At 54.4% G+C, this 22,409-nt stretch overlaps 1 protein-coding gene across 1 annotated transcript in view; it reads left to right on the top strand.

Annotated features, from left to right (window-relative positions):
* The window catches only part of SLC12A5 (solute carrier family 12 member 5), a 107,344-nt gene that overhangs the window by 68,013 nt on the left and 16,922 nt on the right, over positions 1-22,409 (top strand). Inside the window, exons 7-17 of the mRNA XM_060263792.1 lie at positions 2,053-2,294; positions 4,973-5,184; positions 6,683-6,850; positions 8,135-8,233; positions 8,643-8,700; positions 9,143-9,317; positions 11,844-11,962; positions 13,184-13,282; positions 13,465-13,584; positions 17,516-17,620; positions 22,197-22,365. Of these exons, the coding sequence (XP_060119775.1) occupies positions 2,053-2,294; positions 4,973-5,184; positions 6,683-6,850; positions 8,135-8,233; positions 8,643-8,700; positions 9,143-9,317; positions 11,844-11,962; positions 13,184-13,282; positions 13,465-13,584; positions 17,516-17,620; positions 22,197-22,365 (1,566 nt within the window). The remainder of the gene's footprint in view (positions 1-2,052; positions 2,295-4,972; positions 5,185-6,682; positions 6,851-8,134; positions 8,234-8,642; positions 8,701-9,142; positions 9,318-11,843; positions 11,963-13,183; positions 13,283-13,464; positions 13,585-17,515; positions 17,621-22,196; positions 22,366-22,409) is intronic.

Raw genomic sequence — 22,409 nt, 5'->3', positions numbered from 1 at the left:
GGGTGGGGCCTGGGAAGAGAATATAAAGGCCAAGCCCAGGAAGTGGGTGTTCTTTCCCTGGAAGGCTGAGCTGGAAGCTGGCTGTAGCCTGGAGAGCCGGAAGCAGAGGAAAAACCCTTACCCATGGGGGTAAGTGCATTCAATTTCATTGAATGCCCACGAGTTTTTGTATTGTGAGAAAGGGAGAAAAGTACTTCTTTCTCTACCTTCTCCATCCCATGCATAATCTTGTAAACCTCTATCATGTCACCCCGCAGTCGACGTTTCTCCAAGCTAAAGAGCCCCAAGCGTTTCAACCTTTCTTCATAGGGAAAGTGTTCCAAACCTGTAATCATTCTAGTTGCCCTTTTCTGCACTTTTTCCAATGCTATAATATCCTTTTTGAGGTGCGGTGACCAGAACTGCACACATTATTCCAAATGAGACCGCACCATCGATTTATACAGGGGCATTAGGATACTGGCTGATTTGTTTTCAATTTCCTTCCTAATAATACCCAGCATGGCGTTGGCCTTTTTTATTGCAATCGCACACTGTCTTGACATTTTCAGTGAGTTATCTACCATGACCCCAAGATCTCTCTCTTGGTCAGTCTCTGCCAGTTCACACCCCATCAATTTGTATTTGTAGCTGGGATTCTTGGCCCCAATGTGCATTACTTTGCACTTGGCCACATTGAACATCATCTGCCACGTTGACACCCACTCACCCAGCCTGAACAGATCCCTTTAGAATTTCTCACAATCCTCTCTGGTTCTCACCACCCTAAACAATTTAGTATCATCTGCAAACTTGGCCACTTCACTGCTTACTCCATGGGTTCTGGAAACTGGAGGGAGGTGGCAACAGGCAGCCAAACTCACCAACCCTAAGCTCCTGAGATAGAGACTATTGTGTATAATTGGGTCCTGTTGCTATTTGAGTGTATTAATGTTTTATGGTTGGTTTTCCAAGGCAACCCTATTTTGGGTAGACATCAATGGGGATCTTGATTGCCACACCCCATGATTTGGTCTAGCGGGGGGTGTCATGATCTGGGCCTAGTGAGGCCTGCAGGCCCCAGGGAAGCCTGCTTAGGAGTTACTGGAAAAAACCTACATCTCCCAGGATCCCCTCTGTCCCTCTGATTGGGTAACAAGGGGTTTGGAGGGAAACAATTCCAGAGAGGGGTGGGGCCTGGGAAGAGAATAAGAACATAAGAACATAAGAGAAGCCATGTTGGATCAGGCCAATGGCCCATCCAGTCCAACACTCTGTGTCATACAGTGGCCAATTTTTTTTATTTATATATATATATATACACACACACACACACACTGTGGCTAATAGTCACTGATGGACCTCTGCTCCATATTTTTATCTAAACCCCTCTTGAAGGTGGCTATGCTTGTGGCCGCCACCACCTCCTGTGGCAGTGAATTCCATGTGTTAATCACCCTTTGTGTGAAGAAGTACTTCCTTTTATCCGTTTTAACACAAAGGCCAAGCCCAGGAAGTGGGTGTTCTTTCCCTGGAAGGCTGAGCTGGCGGCAGGCTGTCACCTGGAGAGCTGGAAGCAGGGGAGAGGCCCTTACCCAAGGGGTAGGGGTAAGTGTAGTATTAGAGTAGGGACTGTAGAGATAGACACGTTAGGACTTTTGACCATTTCCCCTTCACCCTTTTACTGTTTCATGCACCTTGTTAATTTATATTGCCCTGGAATAAACATTTTTGTTGTTGTTAACTCTGCCTGGTCCTCACGCCCAGTATTTGGCCTAGGAAGGGAGGCCTGAGGGCTTGGGAGGGGACTCTGGGCCTTCTCAAGGGGAACCCTTAACCCGGAGTGGTGGCAGCAATCGGTGAGCCCCCCCTGAGTCGTGACACATGTATTTAGGCTAAAGTTTTTGTGAGCAAGAGACCACTTTCTCAGGTGCAGAAGGGATCTCTTCTAGGCTGATTCCTGGGTTTGCACTGTATTCCTGGCTCCTTGCCGGCAAGGGCTGTGGGGTGGGGCCAGAGCGTTTATAGGTGCAGCCTGTTTCTGATGCCTGCTGTTTCCTGCTTCCCTCCTAGGCCTACATCTTCCCACCCATGGCTATCTTCAAGGCCGAGGACGCCAGTGGAGAGGCAGCGGCCTTGCTGAACAACATGCGGGTCTACGGGACGTGTGTGCTCACGTGCATGGCCACCGTGGTCTTTGTGGGAGTCAAATACGTCAACAAGTTTGCCTTGGTTTTCCTGGGCTGCGTCATCCTCTCCATCCTTGCCATCTACGCCGGGGTCATCAAGTCTGCCATTGACCCGCCCTCCTTCCCGTGAGTTTCTGGCCATTGGCTGAGCCAAGATTTGGGGGTGGGGGGCAGCTGTGGTTGGAATGGGGCAGGAACCCTCCACATGCTGCTCCCTCTCAGCTGTGGAGTCTGGTGAGTGGAAATTCTACTTTGTGTGCTACTGGCATTCAAGTGGTGAGTGAGTGGTACAGCTCCTGTATCAATTATTGTGCTCTGGGGCCCTCCTTCCTGAGCTAAGACACAAATGCGTGAGCCAGAGGCAAAAAAACTGAGCTAGCTCATACTAATTCAGCTTAGAGGGACCGCTGATCCACACTGTCTAAGATCTCCCTTTGGGCCCAAACATTCCTTTTCAAGCTGGAATGCTGGGGTTGCTCCAGTAGTGGGAGACAGGCCAGAAGCTGCCCGCTCAGCCTTCGCCCCAAATGTAGTCATAGAGAAGAAAATTCACCTTCAGTGAAGGGCCGGGGAAATGACAGGAGGAGGGGGGCTTGCAAAAGTTCCCAGGTCCGCCCCTTGGCAACGCCTCCTGCCAAAGACTGCACAGGGGGGATACTGGAGCTGTAGTCTTATTATTTGGCTGGGCGGGGAGTGGGGCATGCTACAGGTAGGACTCCATGCCAGAACCACAAGATTTAGTTTCCCCTTGGAAGCTGCCTCTCCAGTTGGAAATACTCCGCAGGGGGCTTCAGCCTGCTCCGTCCGGGGCATCAGAAGAAAGGGGTCTGGTCCAGGAGATGGTGCCGGAGCAGAGCCCCCTTCCCTGCTGCAGTGCCTCCCATCCCCCCGTTTGGCGGAGTGGTGAAGTGCGTGGACTCTTCTCTGGGAGAACCGAGTTTGATTCCCCACTCCTCCATTTGCAGCTGCTGGAATGGCCTTGGGTCAGCCATAGCTCTGGCAGAATTGTCCTTGAAAGGGCAGCTTCTGGGAGAGCTCTCTCAGCCCCGCCCACCTCACAGGGTGTCTGTTGTGGGAGAGGAAGAGAAAGAAGATTGTAGGCTGCTCTGAGACTGTGTCCTTGAAAGGGCAGCTGCTGGGAGAGCTCTCTCAGCCCCACCCACCTCACAGGGTGTCTGTTGTGGGGGAGGAAGGAAAAGGAATTCACTGCCACAGGAGGTGGTGACGACTACAAGCATAGCCAGCTTCAAGAGGGGGTTAGATAAAAATATGGAACAGAGGAAGGGCAGCTTCTGGGAGAGCTCTCTCAGCCCCATCCACCTCACAGGGTGTCTGTTGTGGGGGAGGAAGGGAAGGGAGATTGTAGGCTGCTCTGAGACTCTGTCCTTGAAAGGGCAGCTTCTGGGAGAGCTCTCTCAGCCCCGCCCACCTCACAGGGTGTCTGTTGTGGGAGAGGAAGAGAAAGAAGATTGTAGGCTGCTCTGAGACTGTGTCCTTGAAAGGGCAGCTTCTGAGAGAGCTCTCTCAGCCCCACCCACCTCACAGGGTGTCTGTTGTGGGGGAGGAAGGAAAAGGAATTCACTGCCACAGGAGGTGGTGACGACTACAAGCATAGCCAGCTTCAAGAGGGGGTTAGATAAAAATATGGAACAGAGGTCCATTAGTGGCTATTAGCCACAGTGTATGTGTGTGTGTGTGTGTGTGTATATATATATATATATTTGGCCACTGTGTGACACAGTGTTGGACTGGATGGGCCATTGGTCTGATCCAACATGGCTTCTCTTATGTTCTTAAGGAGATTATTAGGCCACTCTGAGACTCTGTCCTTGAAAGGGCAGCTTCTGGGAGAGCTCTTTCAGTCCCACCCACCTCACAGGATGTCTGTTGTGGGGAAGGAAGGGAAAGGAGATTGTAGGCCACTCTGAGACTCTGTCCTTGAAAGGGCAGCTTCTGGGAGAGCCCCACCCACCTCACAGGGTGTCTGTTGTGGGGGAGAAGATATAGGAGATTGTAGCCGCTCTGAGACTCTGTCCTTGAAAGGGCAGCTGCTGGGAGAGCTCTCTCAGCCCCACCCACCTCACAGGGTGTCTGTTGTGGGGTAGAAGATATCGGAGATTGTAGCCGCTCTGAGACTCTGTCCTTGAAAGGGCAGCTTCTGGGAGAGCTCTCTCAGCCCCACCCACCTCACACCTTTGCCCTTTGAGAGGAGCTGTGCTGCCTCATGGTCCAAAGAACGGTTCTTGTGCCAGCTGCTCCAAACCATGGTGCCCCCAGGACACTCACGCAGGGCTAGACTGTACCCCCAAGCAAAACGTGGACCACCCCGTGACACATCCCCGTGATTGGGACGCTGACCCCTGCAAGAAGACATGCTGTGGTGCCAGTCCAAACAATGGTTCCAGTGCCACAAGCCTCCATTGCGAGGCCACCTAGAAGCCTGTGTTCCAAAGGAGATTTGAATAGGGGACTGTTTTGGCTGCTTGCCCTCTGCACCCCAAAATACAGCATGGACCACCATATGCCACACCCCCCCACACCATGTCCAGGGCAGAGCTCCGGTCAAGCCAAGAGGGCTCTTTTTTGAAAGCCCTTGAAAGCTAAAGAGAGTCTGTTGAGAGAGGCTGGCCTGTTGGGTGCTCTTGAGCTGGCCTCTTGCGGTGGGGCCTGAGAAGGAGCCCTGAGTCCACTCAGCTTTGAGGGAGTCATGAGCAGGAAGGGGGAGGGTGCCGACTGCAAGGCCATTGGCCCAGCCCCTCCAAGGAGCCCACACCTTCCCTCTCTCCCTTCCCTGCGTGTGCCAGGATATGCCTACTGGGCAACCGGACCCTGTCCCGCCACGGCATCGACGTGTGTGCCAAGATCATCCAAGTGGGCAACGAATCCATGGGCTCCCAGCTGTGGGAACTCTTCTGCTCCTCGCGCTTCCTCAACGCCTCCTGCGACGAGTACTTCATCCAGAACAACGTGACCGAGATCGAGGGCATCCCCGGTGCGGCGTCTGGCCTCATCCAAGGTGCGCAGAGCCTGGGGGGGCCCTGGGCTGGAGCTGGGGAGGCCAGGGGGCGAGGGGGGTGGACTCCATTACCTCAGCTCTGAAAGACATGAGGTCCAAGGCCCAGCCCCAGAAGTGGACTGATCGCCTGGTTCTGCATGGGGCAGCTTCCTGTGGGCGGGCAGAAGAAGACCCCACACCTCTGGCTGAGGCTGCTTCTGAGAGCATTTCTGGCCTGCCATGTCGGGGTTTGGGGGAGGGCAGTCCTCAGATATGCAGACGACACCACTCTCATGGCAGAACGTGAGGAGGACCTAAAGAACCTCTTGTTGAGGGGGAAAGAGGAGAGCACAAAAGTAGGCTTGAAACTCAACATCAAAAGAACTGAGATCATGGCATCCGGCCCCATCACACCTTGGCAAATAGAAGGGGAAGACATGGAAGTAGTGACAGACTTCGCATTCCTGGGATCCAAGATCACTGCAGATGGTGGCTGTAGCCATGGAATTAAAAGACGTTTGCTCCTTGGGAGGACAGCTATGGCGAACCTGGGCAGGATAATAAAAAGTAGAGACATCAGCCTGCCAACAAAAGTCTGTATAGTTAAAGCGATGGTATTCCCAGTAGTAATGTATGGCTGTGAGAGCTGGACCATAAGGAAGGCCGAGCGCAGAAGAATAGATGCTTTTGAGCTATGGTGCTGGAGAAGACTCTTGAGAGTCCCTTGGACTGCAAGGAGATCCAATCAGTCAGTCTGAAGAGAAATCAACTGTTTCCTGGAAGGTCAGATGCTGAAGCTGAAGCTCCAATACTTTGGCCACCCAATGAGAAGGGAGCACTCCCTGGAGAAGACTCTTGAGAATCCCTTGGACTGCAAGAAGATCCAATCAGTCAGTCCTAAGGGAAATCAACCCAGACTGTTCCCTGGAAGGTCAGATGCTGAAGCTGAAGCTCCAATACTTTGGCCACCCAATGAGAAGGGAGCACTCCCTGGAGAAGAATCTTGAGAGTCCCTTGGACTGCAAGAAGATCAAATCAGCCAGTCCTAAAGGAAAACAACCCAGACTGTCCCCTGGAAGGTCAGATGCTGAAGCTGAAGCCCAAACCCTTTGGCCACCCAATGAGAAGGGAGCACTCCCTGGAGAAGATCCTGATGCTGGGAAAGGCAGAAGGCAAAAGAAGAAGGGGACGGCAAAAGAGGAGATGGCTGGGCAGCATTACTGATGTAACAAACACGAATTTGAGCAGACTTTGGAGGATGGTGGAAGATAGGAAGGCCTGGCGTGACTTGGTCCAGGGGGTCGCAAAGAGTCAGACTCGACTGTGCGACTGAACAACAACTACCACCCACTTGCTCAGTACCAGGTGGGGGGCTGGGCTGTGTGTTGCCAGGCTGGTGCTGGAAGACAGGGGTGAAGGGGGGAGAGAGTAGGGGGGAGAGGAGCTACTCTGGGGCGGCCAAGGTCACCTACCAGGACTGAGCCCCCTGCCCCAAAGCATATGGCTCGTGTTTCCACAGAGAACCTCTGGAGCACCTACCTGCCCAAAGGGGTGATCATAGAGAGGTCGGGCATGACTTCTGTGCCCCCCTCGGATCCTCTCATCAACATGGACCAGCCTTACGTCTTCAGCGACATGACCTCCTACTTCACCCTCTTGGTCGGCATCTACTTCCCATCTGTCACAGGTAAAAGCCCCCCCAAACACACACACACACCAATGCCCCGGGTGTGGAGACAGGGTCAAAGCGCAGCCTGAGAGATCAACCGGATTGGGGGATGGGTGGGGGGGAGATGAGCTTTTGAGAGTTCCCACTGTCCTCTGGGGACAGACAGGGGGCAGTGAGATTGGCAGAGTGAGGTCGGCATGTGGGTGGGGGCAGAAGGCATCTGAGGGTGGGCACGGCTTCCTCACCCCCCTGCCCAGATCTGCTTGGCTAGAAACATGGCCATGGGGGAGCCCCGCCCCCGCCATATCATGTATTTGGTGCAGCACAGAGAGCCCTACGTTGCCCCACCCTGAAGGCTGGGGGTTCAGGAGCCTGGCAAACTCATGCCGGGGGTCCAGCCCAGAGAGGAAAATGGCAAAACATTCAGTCCCTTCAGCAGCAGCGGCGGCTTCTTCTCCAGCTTTTACTCACCAGACCATCATCTTCTTTGCCTCCTTTGAAAGCCAGTTTGGTGCAGTGGTGAAGTGCGCGGACTCTTGTCTGGGAGGACCGGGTTTTATTCCCCACTCCTCCACTTGCACCTGCTAGCATGGCCTTGGGTCAGCCAGAGCTCTGGCAGAGTTGTCCTTGAAAGGGCAGCTTCTGGGAGAGCGCTCTCAGCCCCACCCACCTCACAGGGTGTCCTTTGTGGGGAAGGAAGGGAAAGGAGGTTGTAGGGTGCTCTGAGACTCTGTCCTTGAAAGAGCAGCTGCTGGGAGAGCCCTCTCAGCCCCACCCACCTCACAGGGTGTCTGTTGTGAGGAAGGAAGGGAAAAGGGGTTGTAGGCTGCTCTGAGACTCTGTCCTTGAAAGGGCAGTTTCTGGGAGAGCTCTCTCAGCCCCACCCACCTCACAGGGTGTCTGTTGTAGGGGAGGAAAGGTAAGGAGATTGTAGGCTGCTCTGAGACTCTGTCCTTGAAAGGGCAGTTGCTGGGAGAGCCCTCTCAGCCCCACCCACCTCACAGGGTGTCTGTTGTGGGGGAGGAAGGGTAAGGAGATTGTAGGCCGCTCTGAGACTCTGTCCTTGACAGGGCAGCTGCTGGGAGAGCACTCTCAGCCCCACCCACCTCACAGGGTGTCTGTTGTGGGGGAGGAAGGGAAAGGAGATTGCGAGCCGCTCTGAGACTCTGAGTGGAGGGCGGAATATAAATCCAATATCTTATGTCTTAAGAGCTCCAGCTGTCCATGTGAGGCCCCTGCAGGACCTTTCCCTGCTGCAGCTGTGGGCAGCTCCCTCCTCACCTGCTTCTCTCTCCTTCCCAGGGATCATGGCCGGCTCCAACAGGTCCGGAGATCTGCGCGATGCCCAGAAGTCCATCCCCACAGGCACCATCCTTGCCATCGCCACCACCTCAGCAGTCTGTATCCTTGGCCTGGGGGGAGGCGCAGGGGCTGCTCGCGGCTCCCAGGGCGCCTGAGGAGGGAGGGGGGGCACTGAGGCCGCTGCCTTGGGCTGGCCTGCATGTCGGGCTTGTCTGCTGCCCTCCCCAGGACAGAGTTTGGGGGGATCAAGCTGTTGCTGCAAGAGGCTCCGATGTGTGGCTGAGCCCTTCCGCAGCCCAGGCCGGAATGCTCTGCCGTGTCAGTGCAGAGACGGCGAATCCTTTGTGGAGCATCCCTTGTGGTTGCTGCTGAGAAAGACGCCCTCGCCAGTCACGGGAGCGAAGGCTGCCCCTCAGGTGGGGTGCCCATGGCCGGCCAGGGTCCTCCCCGCTCCCTTTGCCCTCCCCTCCAAGGGTTGGAACGGTCTCCTTCCTTGATGCTCTCCCAGACATCAGCTCCGTGATCCTTTTCGGGGCCTGCATCGAGGGGGTCGTGCTCCGGGACAAGTGAGTCACCTGCCTGCCCCTGATCCCTGGCTGGGGGGGGGAGGCACCCCCACCCCGACGTGGGGAGGTGGAGGATTCAGGGCCTTCTGCTCCTGGGCTGCTGCCCTCACACCCCCAGCTGACGACTCCAGGGCTCCCCAGGAAGAACAGGCTGGCTGGCTGGCCTGACCCCCTGCCCCGTATTGTGCCATGGGGAGGGCGGCTGGCACTTCGGGGCCACCCGTGCAACCAACCTTGGCAGAGTTGGGGGAGGGGAACCCCTCGAAACCTGCCCCTCTGTGGGCTACCTCACCTGGGCATCAGACGGCCCGTGGAGATCTAGGTGTGTGGCATCATTGTGCCTTCCACTCCGCCTAGGAGGATGCCTTTCTGTGCCAGGCTGTGGGGCAGGGGTTTCTGTCTAGAGGAGGGGTCCAGGGCTGACGCATGTGCCTTCTTGCAGATTTGGGGAGGCTGTCAACGGGAACCTGGTGGTTGGCACCTTGGCCTGGCCCTCCCCCTGGGTGATCGTCTTTGGCTCCTTCTTCTCCACCTGCGGGGCCGGACTCCAGAGCCTGACGGGGGCCCCTCGCCTGCTGCAGGCCATCTCCCGGGACGGCATCGTGCCCTTCCTGAGGGTGAGTCATTGCCCTGGGGAGGGGGAGGCCCCACTCGGAGAGCTCCTTCCTTCAGCCCCATGTGGTCGGAGTGGGGAAGGTCTGCCTGGGGGATGCAGATGGGAGATGGAACCTGTGAATTTAGGGGGAGGGGCTTGTGAGTTTCCTGCCTTGTGCAGGGGGTTGGACTGGATGATCCTGGAGGTCCCTTCCATCTCTATGATTCTATGCTTTAACTGGGCTCTCCTTCCTTGGAGGTTTTTCAACAGAGGCTGGATGGCCATCTGACAGCAATGCAGATCCTGTGAATTTAGGGGGAGGGGTTTGTGAGTTTCCTGCATTGTGCAGGGGTTGGACTAGATGACCCTGGAGGTCCCTTCCAACTCTTCTATGATTCTAACAGGCTTCCTCCTCCGGAGGTGGTGGTCTCTCCTTCCTTGGAGGTTTTGAAACAGAGGCTAGATGGCCATCTGACAGCAATGAAGATCCTGTGAATTTAGTGGGAGGCGTTTGTGAGTTCCTTGCATTGGGCAGGGGGCTGGACTAGATGACCCTGGAGGTCCCCTCCAACTCTTCTTTGATTCTCACAGGCTTCCTCCTTGGGAGGTGGTGGGCTCTCCTTCCTTGGAGGTTTTTAAGCAGAGGCTAGATGGCCATCTGACAGCAATGAAGATCCTGTGAATTTAGGGGGAGGCGTTTGTGAGTTTCCTGCATTGTGCAGGGGGTTGGACTAGATGGCCCTGGAGGTCCCTTCCAACTCTTCTATGATTCTAACAGGCTTCCTCCTTGGGAGGTGGTGGGCTCTCCTTCCTTGGAGGTTTTTCAACAGAGGCTAGATGGCCATCTGACAGCAATGAAGATCCTGTGAATTTAGGGGGAGGTGTTTGTGAGTTTCCTGCATTGGGCAGGGGGCTGGACTAGATGACCCTGGAGGTCCCTTCCACTCTAGGATTCCATGACTCTGACCTGCAGTCTGCCTGTGCCGCTGGGTCACTCTGCAGAGTGGGGGCCTGTTCTTGGTCATCCATATTGCTGTTATCGGAGAGCCACACAGAACCAGCCCTTTAGATGCCAGCTACACCTGGGAGGTGGTCACCTGGTTCTGTTTTGGCAGCTGACAGTCAGTCTTGTTCTGGACGCCTCCTGCCTTTACTGGGGTGGGAGGGGCGACTGACCCAGAAGCAGCCTGGCTTTGAAAGCTTCCTGCTTGGAGATGCCCCCAAGGCCCCAGCATGGAGGGAATGCAACCAGCCCCTTTCCTCCTCTGCCTCTCCCAGGCCTGGGCCTGCTGCCGCCTTCTGTCTCCTCAGGCTTCCCTCTGCAGAGCCAACAGTGGTTCTTCCGCCTCTGCGCTGCTTCCACCTGCTAAACATTTAGCGGCCTCGGTGCTCCCAGAAGGACCCAGGTGCTGCTTGGCTCTTCCCCCTCCCCCTCTCTGCCTGGCACGCTTGACCCTTCTGTTTGTGGCTCAGGCCCCAGCCTCCTTGCCCAGCGCCTGTGAGGTGGCGGCAGCTGGCACAGCCCCTGACACATCCCGCCCGCCTGGCTTTCAGCACTTGTCACAAGGTGCCTTTCCTGAGTCTCAGACCAATTCACGAGGTCCTTCCCTGTCTTGTGCCCTTTCTCACTCAGAGACGGCTCTCGCGTCTGCAGGAGGTGGGAAGGGGCTTGCCCTCTGCCCAGGGAGGAAGAGGAGGAGGCTGGGGCCAGTGGGCTGAGGCTGAGGTCAAAACCGGAACAAGCACACCTCTGAGGGTGCCCCGTCTGAGAGGGAGGCCGCTGAGTCCTCTGCGCTCCCAGCCCTAAAATGCCAGGACTTCATTTGTTGCATTGTCCAGAAGGGAGGAGGAGAGTTTGAGAGATTTGCATTTCGATGAGAGAAATTAGGAAAGACCAGGGCCTTTTTTGGAGCAGGAATGCAGTTCCAGCTAGCTTGGTGTCAGGGGGTGTGGCCTTCGGAGTGGAGGGCGGGATATAAATCCAATATCTTCTTCTTCTTCTTCTAATATGCAAATGAGTCCCTGCTGGGCTTTTTCTACAAAACAAACCCAGTGTGAAGCAATAGTGATGTCAGGGGGTGTGGCCTAATATGCAAATGAGCCCCTGCTTGGATTTTTCTGCAAAAACAGCCTTGGGAAAGACATTCCCCCCCCTTACACACCTTTTTTCGCCCCTCTGGAAGCACCCTGGGCCCCAGCATAGACCAGTGAGGCAGGAGTGAGGTGGTCTCTAGCATGGCCCCCTCCAGTCAGTGTTCTGTCCCGGCTGCAGCTTCCAGGCAGTCTCCAAGGGCAGCCCCACCTTGACTAGGTCACTGCACTCGCCTAAATGAGCAAGATGTGGAAAAGGCTTGAAGACAGAAGGGGGAGGGGGGAGAGACAGCCTGGGACTCGGCTGCCTTCACGGGCGGGTTTGCACTGGAAATGAGGCCCAGGGTGGCAGGGCGCAGGAAGACGGTGTGAGGCTGCCCCCTTCTTGGTGGGACTGCAGAGGCCCAAGGTCCCTCCGGGTCATGCCTCGGCTCAAGGTCTCTCTCTTTCTCTCCAGGTCTTTGGCCACGGCAAAGCGAACGGGGAGCCCACCTGGGCCCTCCTGCTCACCGCCTGCATCTGTGAAATCGGCATCCTCATAGCGTCCCTGGATGAAGTGGCCCCCATCCTGTCCATGTACGCCCTTGAACACCCCCGCCCTGGAAGGAGACAGTGGCCTGGCCTCCTTCTGCACCCTCCGGGGCCTGCAGGGAAGAAAGCTGCCCCATGCTGACGGGGGGGCTGAGAAGGGCCTGGTGTCTTTCCCTGCCCTCGCCTCCCCCCAGCAGCTCACATGACACACACACACACCCCGCATGGAAACCTTGTGGGGAGCCTTTGGGCTGGGAGTTTTGCTGGAGCTGGATGAGCAACAGTCTCCTTCTGGACAACCCCGCCCCAGTCCCCTTCAGGCCTTTCTTTTGGTGTAGTAGTGAAGTGTGCGGACTCTTATCTGGGAGAACCGGATTTGATTCCCCACTCCTCCACTTGCAGCTGCTGGAATGGCCTTGGGTCAGCCAGAGCTCTCCTAGGAATTGTTCTTGAAAGGGCAGCTTCTGTCAGAGCTCTCTCAGCTCCACCCACCTCACAGGGTGTCTGTTGTGGGGGGAGAAGATATAGGAGATTGTAGGCCGCTCTGAGACTCTGTCCTTGAAAGGGCAGCTTCTGGGAGAGCCCTCTCAGCCCCACCCACCTCACAGGGTGTCTGTTGTGGGGGTGGGGAGGGAAAGGCGATTGTAGGCTGTTCTGAGACTCTGTCCTTGAAAGGGCAGCTTCTGGGAGAGCCCTCTCAGCCCCACCCACCTCACAGGGTGTCTGTTGTGGGGGGAGAAGATATAGGAGATTGTAGGCTGCTCTGAGACACTGTCCTTGAAAGGGCAGCTTCTGGGAGAGCCCTCTCAGCCCCACCCACCTCATAGGGTGTCTGTTGTGGGGGGGAAGATATAGGAGATTGTAGGCCGCTCTGAGACTGTGTCCTTGAAAGGGCAGCTTCTGGGAGAGCCCTCTCAGCCCCACCCGCCTCACAGGGTGTCTGTTGTGGAGGTGGGGAGGGAAAGGAGATTGTAGGCTGCTCTGAGACTCTGTCCTTGAAAGGGCAGCTTCTGGGAGAGCCCTCTCAGCCCCACCCACCTCACAGGTTGTCTGTTGTGGGAGGAGAAGATATAGGAGATTGTAGGCTGCTCTGAGACTCTGTCCTTGAAAGGGCAGCTTCTGGGATAGCTCTCTCAGCCCCACCCACCTCACAGGGTGTCTGATGTGGGGGGGAAGATAAAGGAGACTGTAAGTCGCCCTGAGACTCAGATTCAGAGAGAAGGGTGGGGTATAAATCCACAGTCGTCGTCTTCTTTCCCTCCGCAGGTTCTTCCTTATGTGCTACATGTTCGTCAACCTGGCATGCGCAGTCCAGACCCTGCTGAGGACCCCAAATTGGAGGCCGCGGTTTCGGTATTACCATTGGTAGGTGTCTTCTGCTGGACAGCCATTGTGAGGAAAGCCCCCCCCCCCCCCCGCAGCAGGGGCAGAGAGTGGGGTCTGCTGGGGGCTGGGAGGGGAGGGGCAGGGGGCTAGGTGGGAGGGAGGGAGGGGGGCTGGCTGGCTCTCGTGGGGGTCTTTGCAAAGCTCTCGTGTGATGCCTGCAGGACGCTCTCCTTTCTGGGCATGAGCCTCTGCCTGGCCCTGATGTTCATCTGCTCCTGGTACTACGCCCTGGTGGCCATGCTGATCGCCGGACTCATCTACAAATACATTGAATATCGTGGGTAAGCTGGAGGGGCTGGGCCGGTTCCCCCCAGGGGTGCAGTGAGGGGGGATTCTGGAGGCGAATGCAGAAGCTTCCCGCCCCCCCCCCCCGAGAACTATGAAATAACAGTGCTCTCAAATGCTGCAGGAGAAGGATTAGCAGTGGCGTTCCAACAAGAGACTTTAGATGAGATTATCATTTGGAAAACAGAGATATGAAAAATGGCACATTTATTTATTTATTTATTTATTTATTTATTTATTTATTTCATTTATATCCCGCCCTCCCCCATCACGGCAGGCTCAGGGCGGCTAACAACATTCTACAGTCATACAATAACAAGTAAAACCTTAAAATTACAATATAGAGCAATAAAACATTAAAATATTAACTTAAAACCAATCCAGTAATACAGTTGTGATGCGGTATAGATCTTTAGACCGCATTGGCGGACCCTTGGTTACCGTTTTTCCTAGCAGTCCGAGTATGCTAATTTAAAAAGGGTGGTCTTGCAGGCCCTGCGGAACTGTTCAAGGTTCCGCAGGGCCTGCACCTCCTCTGGGAGTCGGTTCCACAGGGTAGGGGCCGCGATCGAAAAGGCCCGTGCTCTGGTACTCTGATATTTAATTTCCTTCGGCCCAGGGGCAGTCATTAGGTTTTTCCCGGTTGACCTCAGTGCTCTCTGGGGTTCGTATGGGGAAAGACGGTCCCTCAGGTAGACAGGTCCTCGGCCATATAAGGCTTTAAAGGTAACGACCAACACTTTGTACTGGACCCGGTATATAATCGGCAGCCAGTGCAGTTCACGTAGCCCCGGCTGTATATGTTCCCGTTTTGGGAGTCCCAACAACAGCCTGGCCGCCGCGTTCTGCACTAGCTGCAATCTCCGGGTCCGGCACAGAGGTAGCCCCAAGTAGAGGGCATTACAGTAGTCTAGTCTTGAGGTGACCGTTGCGTGGATCACTGTTGCGAGGTCCCGGCGCTCAAGGAAAGGGGCCAGCTGCCTTGCCCGCTTCAGATGGAAGAATGCTGACTTGGCAGTGGCTGCTATCTGGGCCTCCATCGATAGTGAAGGCTCCAGTAAAACACCCAGACTCTTTACCTGGCGCGCTGCTTTCAATGGCGCACCATCAAAGGTCGGGAGAGCTATTTCCCTTCCCAGAGCGCCGCGACCCACGCATAGGACCTCTGTCTTCGCTGGATTCAACTTCAGCCCACTCAGCCTGAGCCATGTCGCAACAGCCTGTAATGCCCGGTTGAGGTTCCCTGGGGCGGAGTCGGGCCAGCCATCCATTAGTAGATAGAGCTGGGTGTCATCTGCATATTGATGGCAACCCAGCCCAGACCGCCGGGCAATCTGGGCAAGGGGGCGCATATAGATGTTAAACAACATAGGGGAGAGAACTGCTCCCTGAGGCACCCCACAATCCAGTGTGCGCCTCCGGGACCGCTCGCTCCCGATAGCCACCCTCTGTCCCCGACCTAGGAGAAAGGAGGAAAGCCACTGCAAGGCCGACCCCTCGACCCCAATGTCGGCGAGGCGGCGCGTCAGTAACCGATGGTCGACTGTATCAAATGCAGCCGACAGGTCTAACAACATCAGTACCGCAACGCCGCCCCGATCCAGTTGCCGTTGGAGGTCATCCACTAAGGCGACCAGCACCGTCTCCGTCCCATGGCCCGGCCGGAAACCAGACTGACATGGGTCTAGGACAGAAGCGTCATCCAGAAACCCCTGTAGCTGCTGCGCCACGGCCCTCTCAATAATTTTACCTAAGAACGGTAAATTGGACACCGGCCGGTAATTCGCCAATTCAGCCGGGTTTGCTGTAACTTTTTTCAGGAGAGGGCGGACCAAAGCCTCTTTCAGAGGTGTTGGAAAATGCCCCTCTAAAAGGGATCTATTTATGATGTCCCGTAAAGGACATCTAAGCTCCCCTTGGCAGGATTTAATCAGCCAAGAGGGGCAAGGGTCCTGATCACATGTTGTCGGGCGAGCAGCAGAGAGGATTCTGTCGACTTCCTCCAGGCTGAGTGGGTCGAAGTGGTCCAGCACTAAACCCGAAGACAGGCACGGAGCCTCAATTTCACTCACTGTATCTAATGTGGTAGGCAGGTCTTGGCGGAGCAGCGAGATTTTATCTGCAAAATATTTCGCAAATGCCTCGCAGCCTATTTCTAATTCTCTAACATTTGGTTTGCCTTGTGGCAACGTTGTAAGATCCCCAATTATTCTAAATAATTGTGCTGGGCGCGAATTTGCAGATGCAATCTTGGTTGCAAAGTAATCTTTCTTTGCAGCCTTGACTGCCATCTCATAAGACTTCATAAACGTTCTATAGGATGTTCTCGTTGCTTCGTCCCGAGTATGCCTCCATTGCCTCTCTAGTCGTCTGAGCCCTTGTTTCAGCTGGCGCAACTCCAAGGTGTACCATGGAGCCAGCTTCATACGAGGGCGCAGAGGGCGCCGGGGTGCAATTTCGTCGATAGCCCTGGACAGCTGGCCCTGCCATATTTCCACCAGGTCATCGAGGGAATTGCCAGTGGGCCAGGGATCCCTCAGGGCCGTTTGGAACCGTTCCGGGTCCATCAGGCCCCGAGGGCGAGCCAAAATAGGCTCTCCGCCCATACAGGGTTGGGGCGGCATCCCCACACGGGCCTTAAGGGCTAGGTGATCCGACCATGGTACCGCTTCTACGGCGATATCGTTCACCAAAATCCCGGCTGCAAACATCAGCACCACTGAACCCATAAAAGTAAAAGAAGGGTCTTCCCGAAACGAAATTGGACTGGTTGCACATATGAAGCTGCCTTAAACTGAATCAGACCCTCGGTCCATCAAAGTCAGTCTTGTCTACTCAGACTGGCAGCGGCTCTCCAGGGTCTCAAGCTGAGGTTTTCCACACCTATTTGCCTGGACCCTTTTTTGGAGATGCCAGGGATTGAACCTGGGACCTTCTGCTTCCCAAGCAGATGCTCTACCACTGAGCTACCATCCCTCCCCCAAAGGTTTTGAGAGATCCATTGTTCATATGAAGCTGCCTTCTACTGAATCAGACCCTCGGTCCCTCAAGGTCAGTCTTGTTTACTCAGACTGGCAGCGGCTCTCCAGGGTCTCAAGCTGAGGTTTTTCACACCTACTTGCCTGGACCCTTTTAGTTGGAGATGCCGGGGATTGAACCTGGGACCTTCTGCTTCCCAAGCAGATGCTCTACCACTGAGCCACTGTCCCTCCCCAAGTTCTTTTATGATTCGTTGGACTTTTTCTGGACAGTAGGCGTGTTGTGCAATAGATCAGGGGTGGCCAAGGGTAGCTCTCCAGATGTTTTTTTTTGCCTACAACTCCCGTCAGCCCCAGCCATTGGCCACGCTGGCTGGGGCTGATGGGAGTTGTAGGCAAAAAACATCTGGAGAGCTACCGTTGGCCACCCCTGTAATAGATGGTTTTTTGTCTGTAATACTGTTGAGAATTTTTGGAAGAAACAAATTGTGGACAATAATGAACATTTTTTCTATGTGGAGTGTGAGCACTGCTATTTCACCGTTCCCTTTGCCTCTGCTGTCCCTCTCTCCGCTGACCCCCCCCCCAAGAACTAAGCAGCCACAACAGGAATGTGCCCCCTCCCCTCCCCCCCACCTTGAGTCCTGTGTGCCTGCAATCGAAGGGGCTCTGAGCTTGGCACAAGCTGCAGCCTCTCTTCCGATCCCCCAAGTGCCTAGACCAGTGTAGTGTCCATGCCACTGTGGCCCAGCAAAGCGCTTAACAAGCATGGTGCAAATCCCAGTAGCTGTAAGTGGGACCTGGCTGGCCTGGGGAAGGGATGCCTAGTGCTCCCCCCAAGGCCAGTCTCCTCCCAATCCTTCTGGCCTGAGGGGGGTGCCATGAAAGTGGGCGGCTCCAGCAGGATCCCAGCAAGGACTGGTTTCTCTCCACCTTTCCCTCCTTCCAGAGCAGAGAAGGAATGGGGCGACGGCATCCGAGGCCTCTCCCTGAGTGCTGCGCGATATGCCCTCTTGCGCCTGGAGGAAGGGCCCCCCCACACCAAGAACTGGAGGTCAGTGATGGGGAGGTGGCTGGAGGGGTTCTGCCCAGACACGGGGAAGACGAGGCCAGGCAGGGTGGCGGGAGGCCCTGGAAACTGGGCTGGGGGGGGGCGGGATTGGGTCCCCTCCTGGGGGTCAGGCAACGAACTCCGTCTGACACAGACACATCGAGCCAGGCTCGCAACTAAGCACCTCCATTGTCTTGTGCCTTTGAACTGTATTTTATATTTTAACTGTTTTTGTTCAAATGTTTTTATGTCTGCCGCCTTGGGGCCCCCGATTGGATGGAAAGGCAGCATAAACATGTTTTAAATAAATACATATTCGACTGCGTCACAAGCACACAAAGCAGCAGACGGAGGGACAGGAGATTCAGCGCAGCCGACTACAAAGTGATCCAAAAAGCAGCTTTACTTTGACATTCATAGAATCATAGAGTTGGAAGGGACCTCCAGGGTCATCTAGTCCAACCCCCTGCACAATGCAGGAAACCCACAAACACCTTCCCCTAAATTCACAGGATCCTCATTGCTGTCAGATGGCCATCTAGCCTCTGTTGAAAAGCCTCCAGGGAAGGAGAGCCCACCACCTCCTGAGTTGGAAGGGACCTCCAGGGTCATCTAGTCCAGCCCCCTGCACAGTGCAGGAAACCCACAAACCCCTCCCCCTAAATTCACATGATCTTCATTGCTGTCACATGGCCATCTAGCCTCTGCTTAAAAACCTCCAAGGAAGGAGAGCCCACCAGCTCCCAAGGAGGAAGCCTGTTCCACTGAGGAATCGCTCTAACGGTCAGGAAGTTCTTCCTGATATTGTGCCGGAAACTCTCTTGATTTACTAATTTCAACCCATTGGTTCTGGTCCTACCTTCTGGGGCCACAGAAAACAATTCCACACCATCCTCTATAGGACAGCCCTTCAAGTACTTGAAGATGGTGATCCTATCACCTCTCAGCCACCTCCTCTCCAGGCTAAACATCCCCAGCTCCTTCAACCTTTCCTCATAGGTCTCCAGACCCCTCACCATCTTCATCGCCCTCCATATGCAAACATCTTCTCCTCTGAGACTGAATGTAATGAAACAAAATTACGTATGATAAAAATGATGAATAAGCACAGATCGAGTCGGGTCACTTGGGGGCCTTGCACTTCCCTTTGGTGGTGGTGGTGGGGGGCTCAGGCTCTCTCTGCAATGCTCCTTTGCGCAAGATCCGTGTCTGTCCCACACAAGCTGCTTGCTCAGCTGGCTGCTTAGCGGAATCAGATGCTAGCAGAGGTGTGTTGGCAGCAGCATCATGGGATGTTCTAAGTATCCTGTTGTGGCAGTCCGTGCTCTGTAGCTGACCAGTGTGACAGGACCACACGGCCTTGGGTGATCCCAGGTGGATGCGAGACAAAGGACCTGCCGGACTACAGACAACATGGATTGGTTAGAGGGACGTATATGCAGCAAAAGATGCGATGGCTGGACAGCATTACTGATGTCACCAACACAAATCTGAGCAGACTTCGGAGGATGGTGGAAGACAGGAGGGCCTGGCGTGACTTTGTCCAGGGGGTCGCAAAGAGTCGGACTCGACTGTGCGACTGAACAACAACAACAAATGCAGCCTCTCCGCAGATGTTTCCAATGCAGCTTACAAGGAAAAACAATATAAGAAAACAATATAAATGATCAGTATTAAAAACAAGCAATTAAAAGCAGCATAAAAGCTACACCAACCACCCTAGAAATATCCATAAAACAATCCCAAGATTATAGACAGAAAATAAAACATCTCAAAAAAATGGAAGCCCTTAGCTAGAAGGCTGGGGGGAAAGAAATGTTTTGGCCTAATGGAGGGTGCCAGGCAAGCCTCTGGGGAAGGGCATTCTTTCAAACCAAGGTGCCACTGCTGAAAAGGCCCTGTCTCTGGGGCAGGGGTAAGGAGAAGATCAGGGCTTTGGCGGCAGATCTTAACCGGCAGGTTGGGCAGTACAGGAAGAGACGGTCCAAGTTATCTCAGCCCCAATGCCAGGACACCATTTGTTAAGTCCCCTGTAATCAACTTTTCCTAGCATTGTTGCCTTTTCCCGTGACTCATTTCCTCATAATGATACCAAATACAATCGCCTCAATATGGTCATTTCAGCTTCTTGGGAGAGTTGATCTTCTTGGGCTTGACTTGATCTAGAACCCACTTGCTTGTCTATTTGGCAGTAAAACTCTCCTCTGACACCACACTTCAAACGACATGATAGAGGTTCTGCACGGGATAGAGAAAGTCCCTTTCTCCCTTTCTCACAATACAGGAACTCGTGGGCACTCAATGAAATTGCTGAGCAGTTGGGTTAGAACTGATAAAAGGAAGTCCTTTTAACTTCCTTTTAACATGTGGAATTCACTGCCACGGGAGGTGGTGGTGGCTACAAGCACAGACAGCTTCCAGAGGGGATTGGATCAACATCTGGAGCAGAGGTCCATCAGTGGCTATTAGCCACAGGGTATAGATGGAACTTTCTGTCTGGAGCAGTGATGCTCTGTATTCTTGGTGCTTTTTTTGGGGGGGGGGGCAAGAGTGGGAGGGCTTCTGGAGTTCTGGTCCTGCTGGTGGACCTCCTGATGGCACCTGGGTTTTTCAGCCACTGTGTGACACAGAGTGTTGGACTGGATGGGCCATTGGCCTGATCCAACATGCTTCTTGTATGTTCTATTATGATCTTAAATGAATCCACTTTCTCCTGTCTGCTTTTTTCATTGTCCAGCTTCCACACCCAGACACAGTAATGGGGAATACCATGAATTACCTTGATCTCCATTGCCAGTGACACTTCCTTCTTTGTGATTCCTCTTCGCAGTCTCAGACTCCTGGCTTTTGGCTGCAGTCTCCGTTCTGCTTGATGAGGGAGCCAAGGAATAGAAACACTTGAACAGTCTCAGTTTCGTCATCATCACCCTTAAAGCTGAGCAGCTGCTCAGTAGCGATTCCTTTTGTCTTCTTCATGCTCAGCTGTAATCCTGCTGTGCTACTTTCTATTTTAACCATCACTGGGGTTGTTTCAAGTCTTCACCAATTTCTTCCAGGAATGCAGTGCCTATCTCACACTGTTAATGTTCCTTTTGCCAGTTTCCACTCCTCCTTTAACTGAGTCTAATCCAGCTTTCTTTGTGAAATGTTTTGCATGTAGATTAAAGAGCTCAGGAGACAAATTACATCCTTGTCTCGCTCCTTTGCCAGTCGGGAGCTGTTCTGTGTCTCCATGTTCTGCTCAAACTGCAACCTCTTGTCCAGAGCTCGTTTGTGACTGAGCTCAGTTTAAGGTCCATGCTGCCACAAACGAAGGCCTTTGTGGTTTATCTGTGGCACCCCATCTCCCTGTGTGCCCACCTCAGCAGCTTGGCTCATGTCAGTGAAGGCTTCTGTGGCTGCCAGTCAGAGAGCCAGTTTGGTGTAGTGGTTAAGTGTGTGGACTCTTATGTGGGAAAGCACCACTCCTCCACTTGCACCTGCTAGCATGGCCTTGGGTCAGTCCTAGCTCTGGCAGAGCTGTCCTTGAAAGGGCAGCTTCTGTCAGAGCTCTCTAAGCCCCATCCACCTCTCGGGGTTGTGGGTAGGGGAAGGGAAAGAAGATTGGGAGCAGCTCTGAGACTCTGAGATTCAAAGTATAGGGCGGGGTATAGATCCAATTTCTTCTTCTTCTACTTCCTGGCAAAGTCAGTAATGGTTCACTTTCTCCCAAGACCTCCAAAAGGCTGGAGAGAAGAAGAAGAAGAAGATAGAAGAAGATATTGGATTTATATCCCGCCCTCCACTCCGATGACTCTCAGAGTGGCTCACAATCTCCTTTCCCTTCCTCCCCCACAACAGACACCCTGTGAGGTAGATTAAGATATTGGATTTATATCCCGCCCTCCACTCTGAAGAGTCTCAGAGCGGCTCATAATCTCCTTTCCCTTCCTCCCCCACAAGAAACACCCTGTGAGGTGGGTGGGACTGGAGAGGGCTCTCACAGCAGCTGCCCTTTCAAGGACAACTTCTGCTAGAGCTATCGCTTACCCAATGTGCAAGTGGAGGAGTGGGGAATCAAACCCAGTTCTCCCAGATAAGAGTCCGCACAATTAACCACTGCACCAAACTGGCTCTCTACGGAATAGGTGGATTCCCTCTTGCAGAAGTCATGCTGATTTTCTCCAAACAGGTTTTGCTCCTCTGTGTGCTTAACAATTCTATCTTTGATGACAGTTTCTCCTCAAATTCTTTTTTTACCCGCCGTACGCTTTTTGCCAGACCTTGTGCTCCCCTCTGGTCACTTCCCTGGGGTAGACCTGCTGCTTTTTAAAAGAAGCCCTTAAGCTGCTTCGGGGCCTTTTGGTGCCCTTCCAGGTGTGGCGTCATGGCAACGGCCTATGTGGAGCTAATGGACAGGCCAGCTGTGAGGAGGGAGGGGGGCAAGTTGGACAGGGATGGCTGACAGAAGGTCCAGAGGCAGCAGAGGTCCTTGCGGTCCAGAGAGGGAAGGAGGGCGGCCGTCCGGTCAAAGGCAGGGAAAGGGGGCGTTATGCCATGGTCTCCGTGGCCAATTGGGCTCCCGGTCTCTCCTTCTCAGGCCACAGCTACTTGTGCTCGTCCGTGTGGATCAGGACCAGAACGTTGTCCACCCACAGTTGCTCTCCTTCACCAATCAGCTGAAGGCCAGCAAGGGGCTGACCATTGTGGGCTCGGTGCTCGACGGCACCTTCCTGGACAACCACCCGCAGGTCCAGCGTGCGGAAGAGGTGGGTCCTGAGGGGTCCTCAGCCAAAAACCCCCTACCCCCACT

The sequence above is a fragment of the Heteronotia binoei genome, chromosome 2, assembly GCF_032191835.1.
Source record: "Heteronotia binoei isolate CCM8104 ecotype False Entrance Well chromosome 2, APGP_CSIRO_Hbin_v1, whole genome shotgun sequence".
In the NCBI taxonomy this organism is placed as follows: domain Eukaryota; kingdom Metazoa; phylum Chordata; class Lepidosauria; order Squamata; family Gekkonidae; genus Heteronotia; species Heteronotia binoei.
Note: the sequence above shows the minus strand (reverse complement) of the source record. Positions and strands in the feature narration are given on the sequence as shown.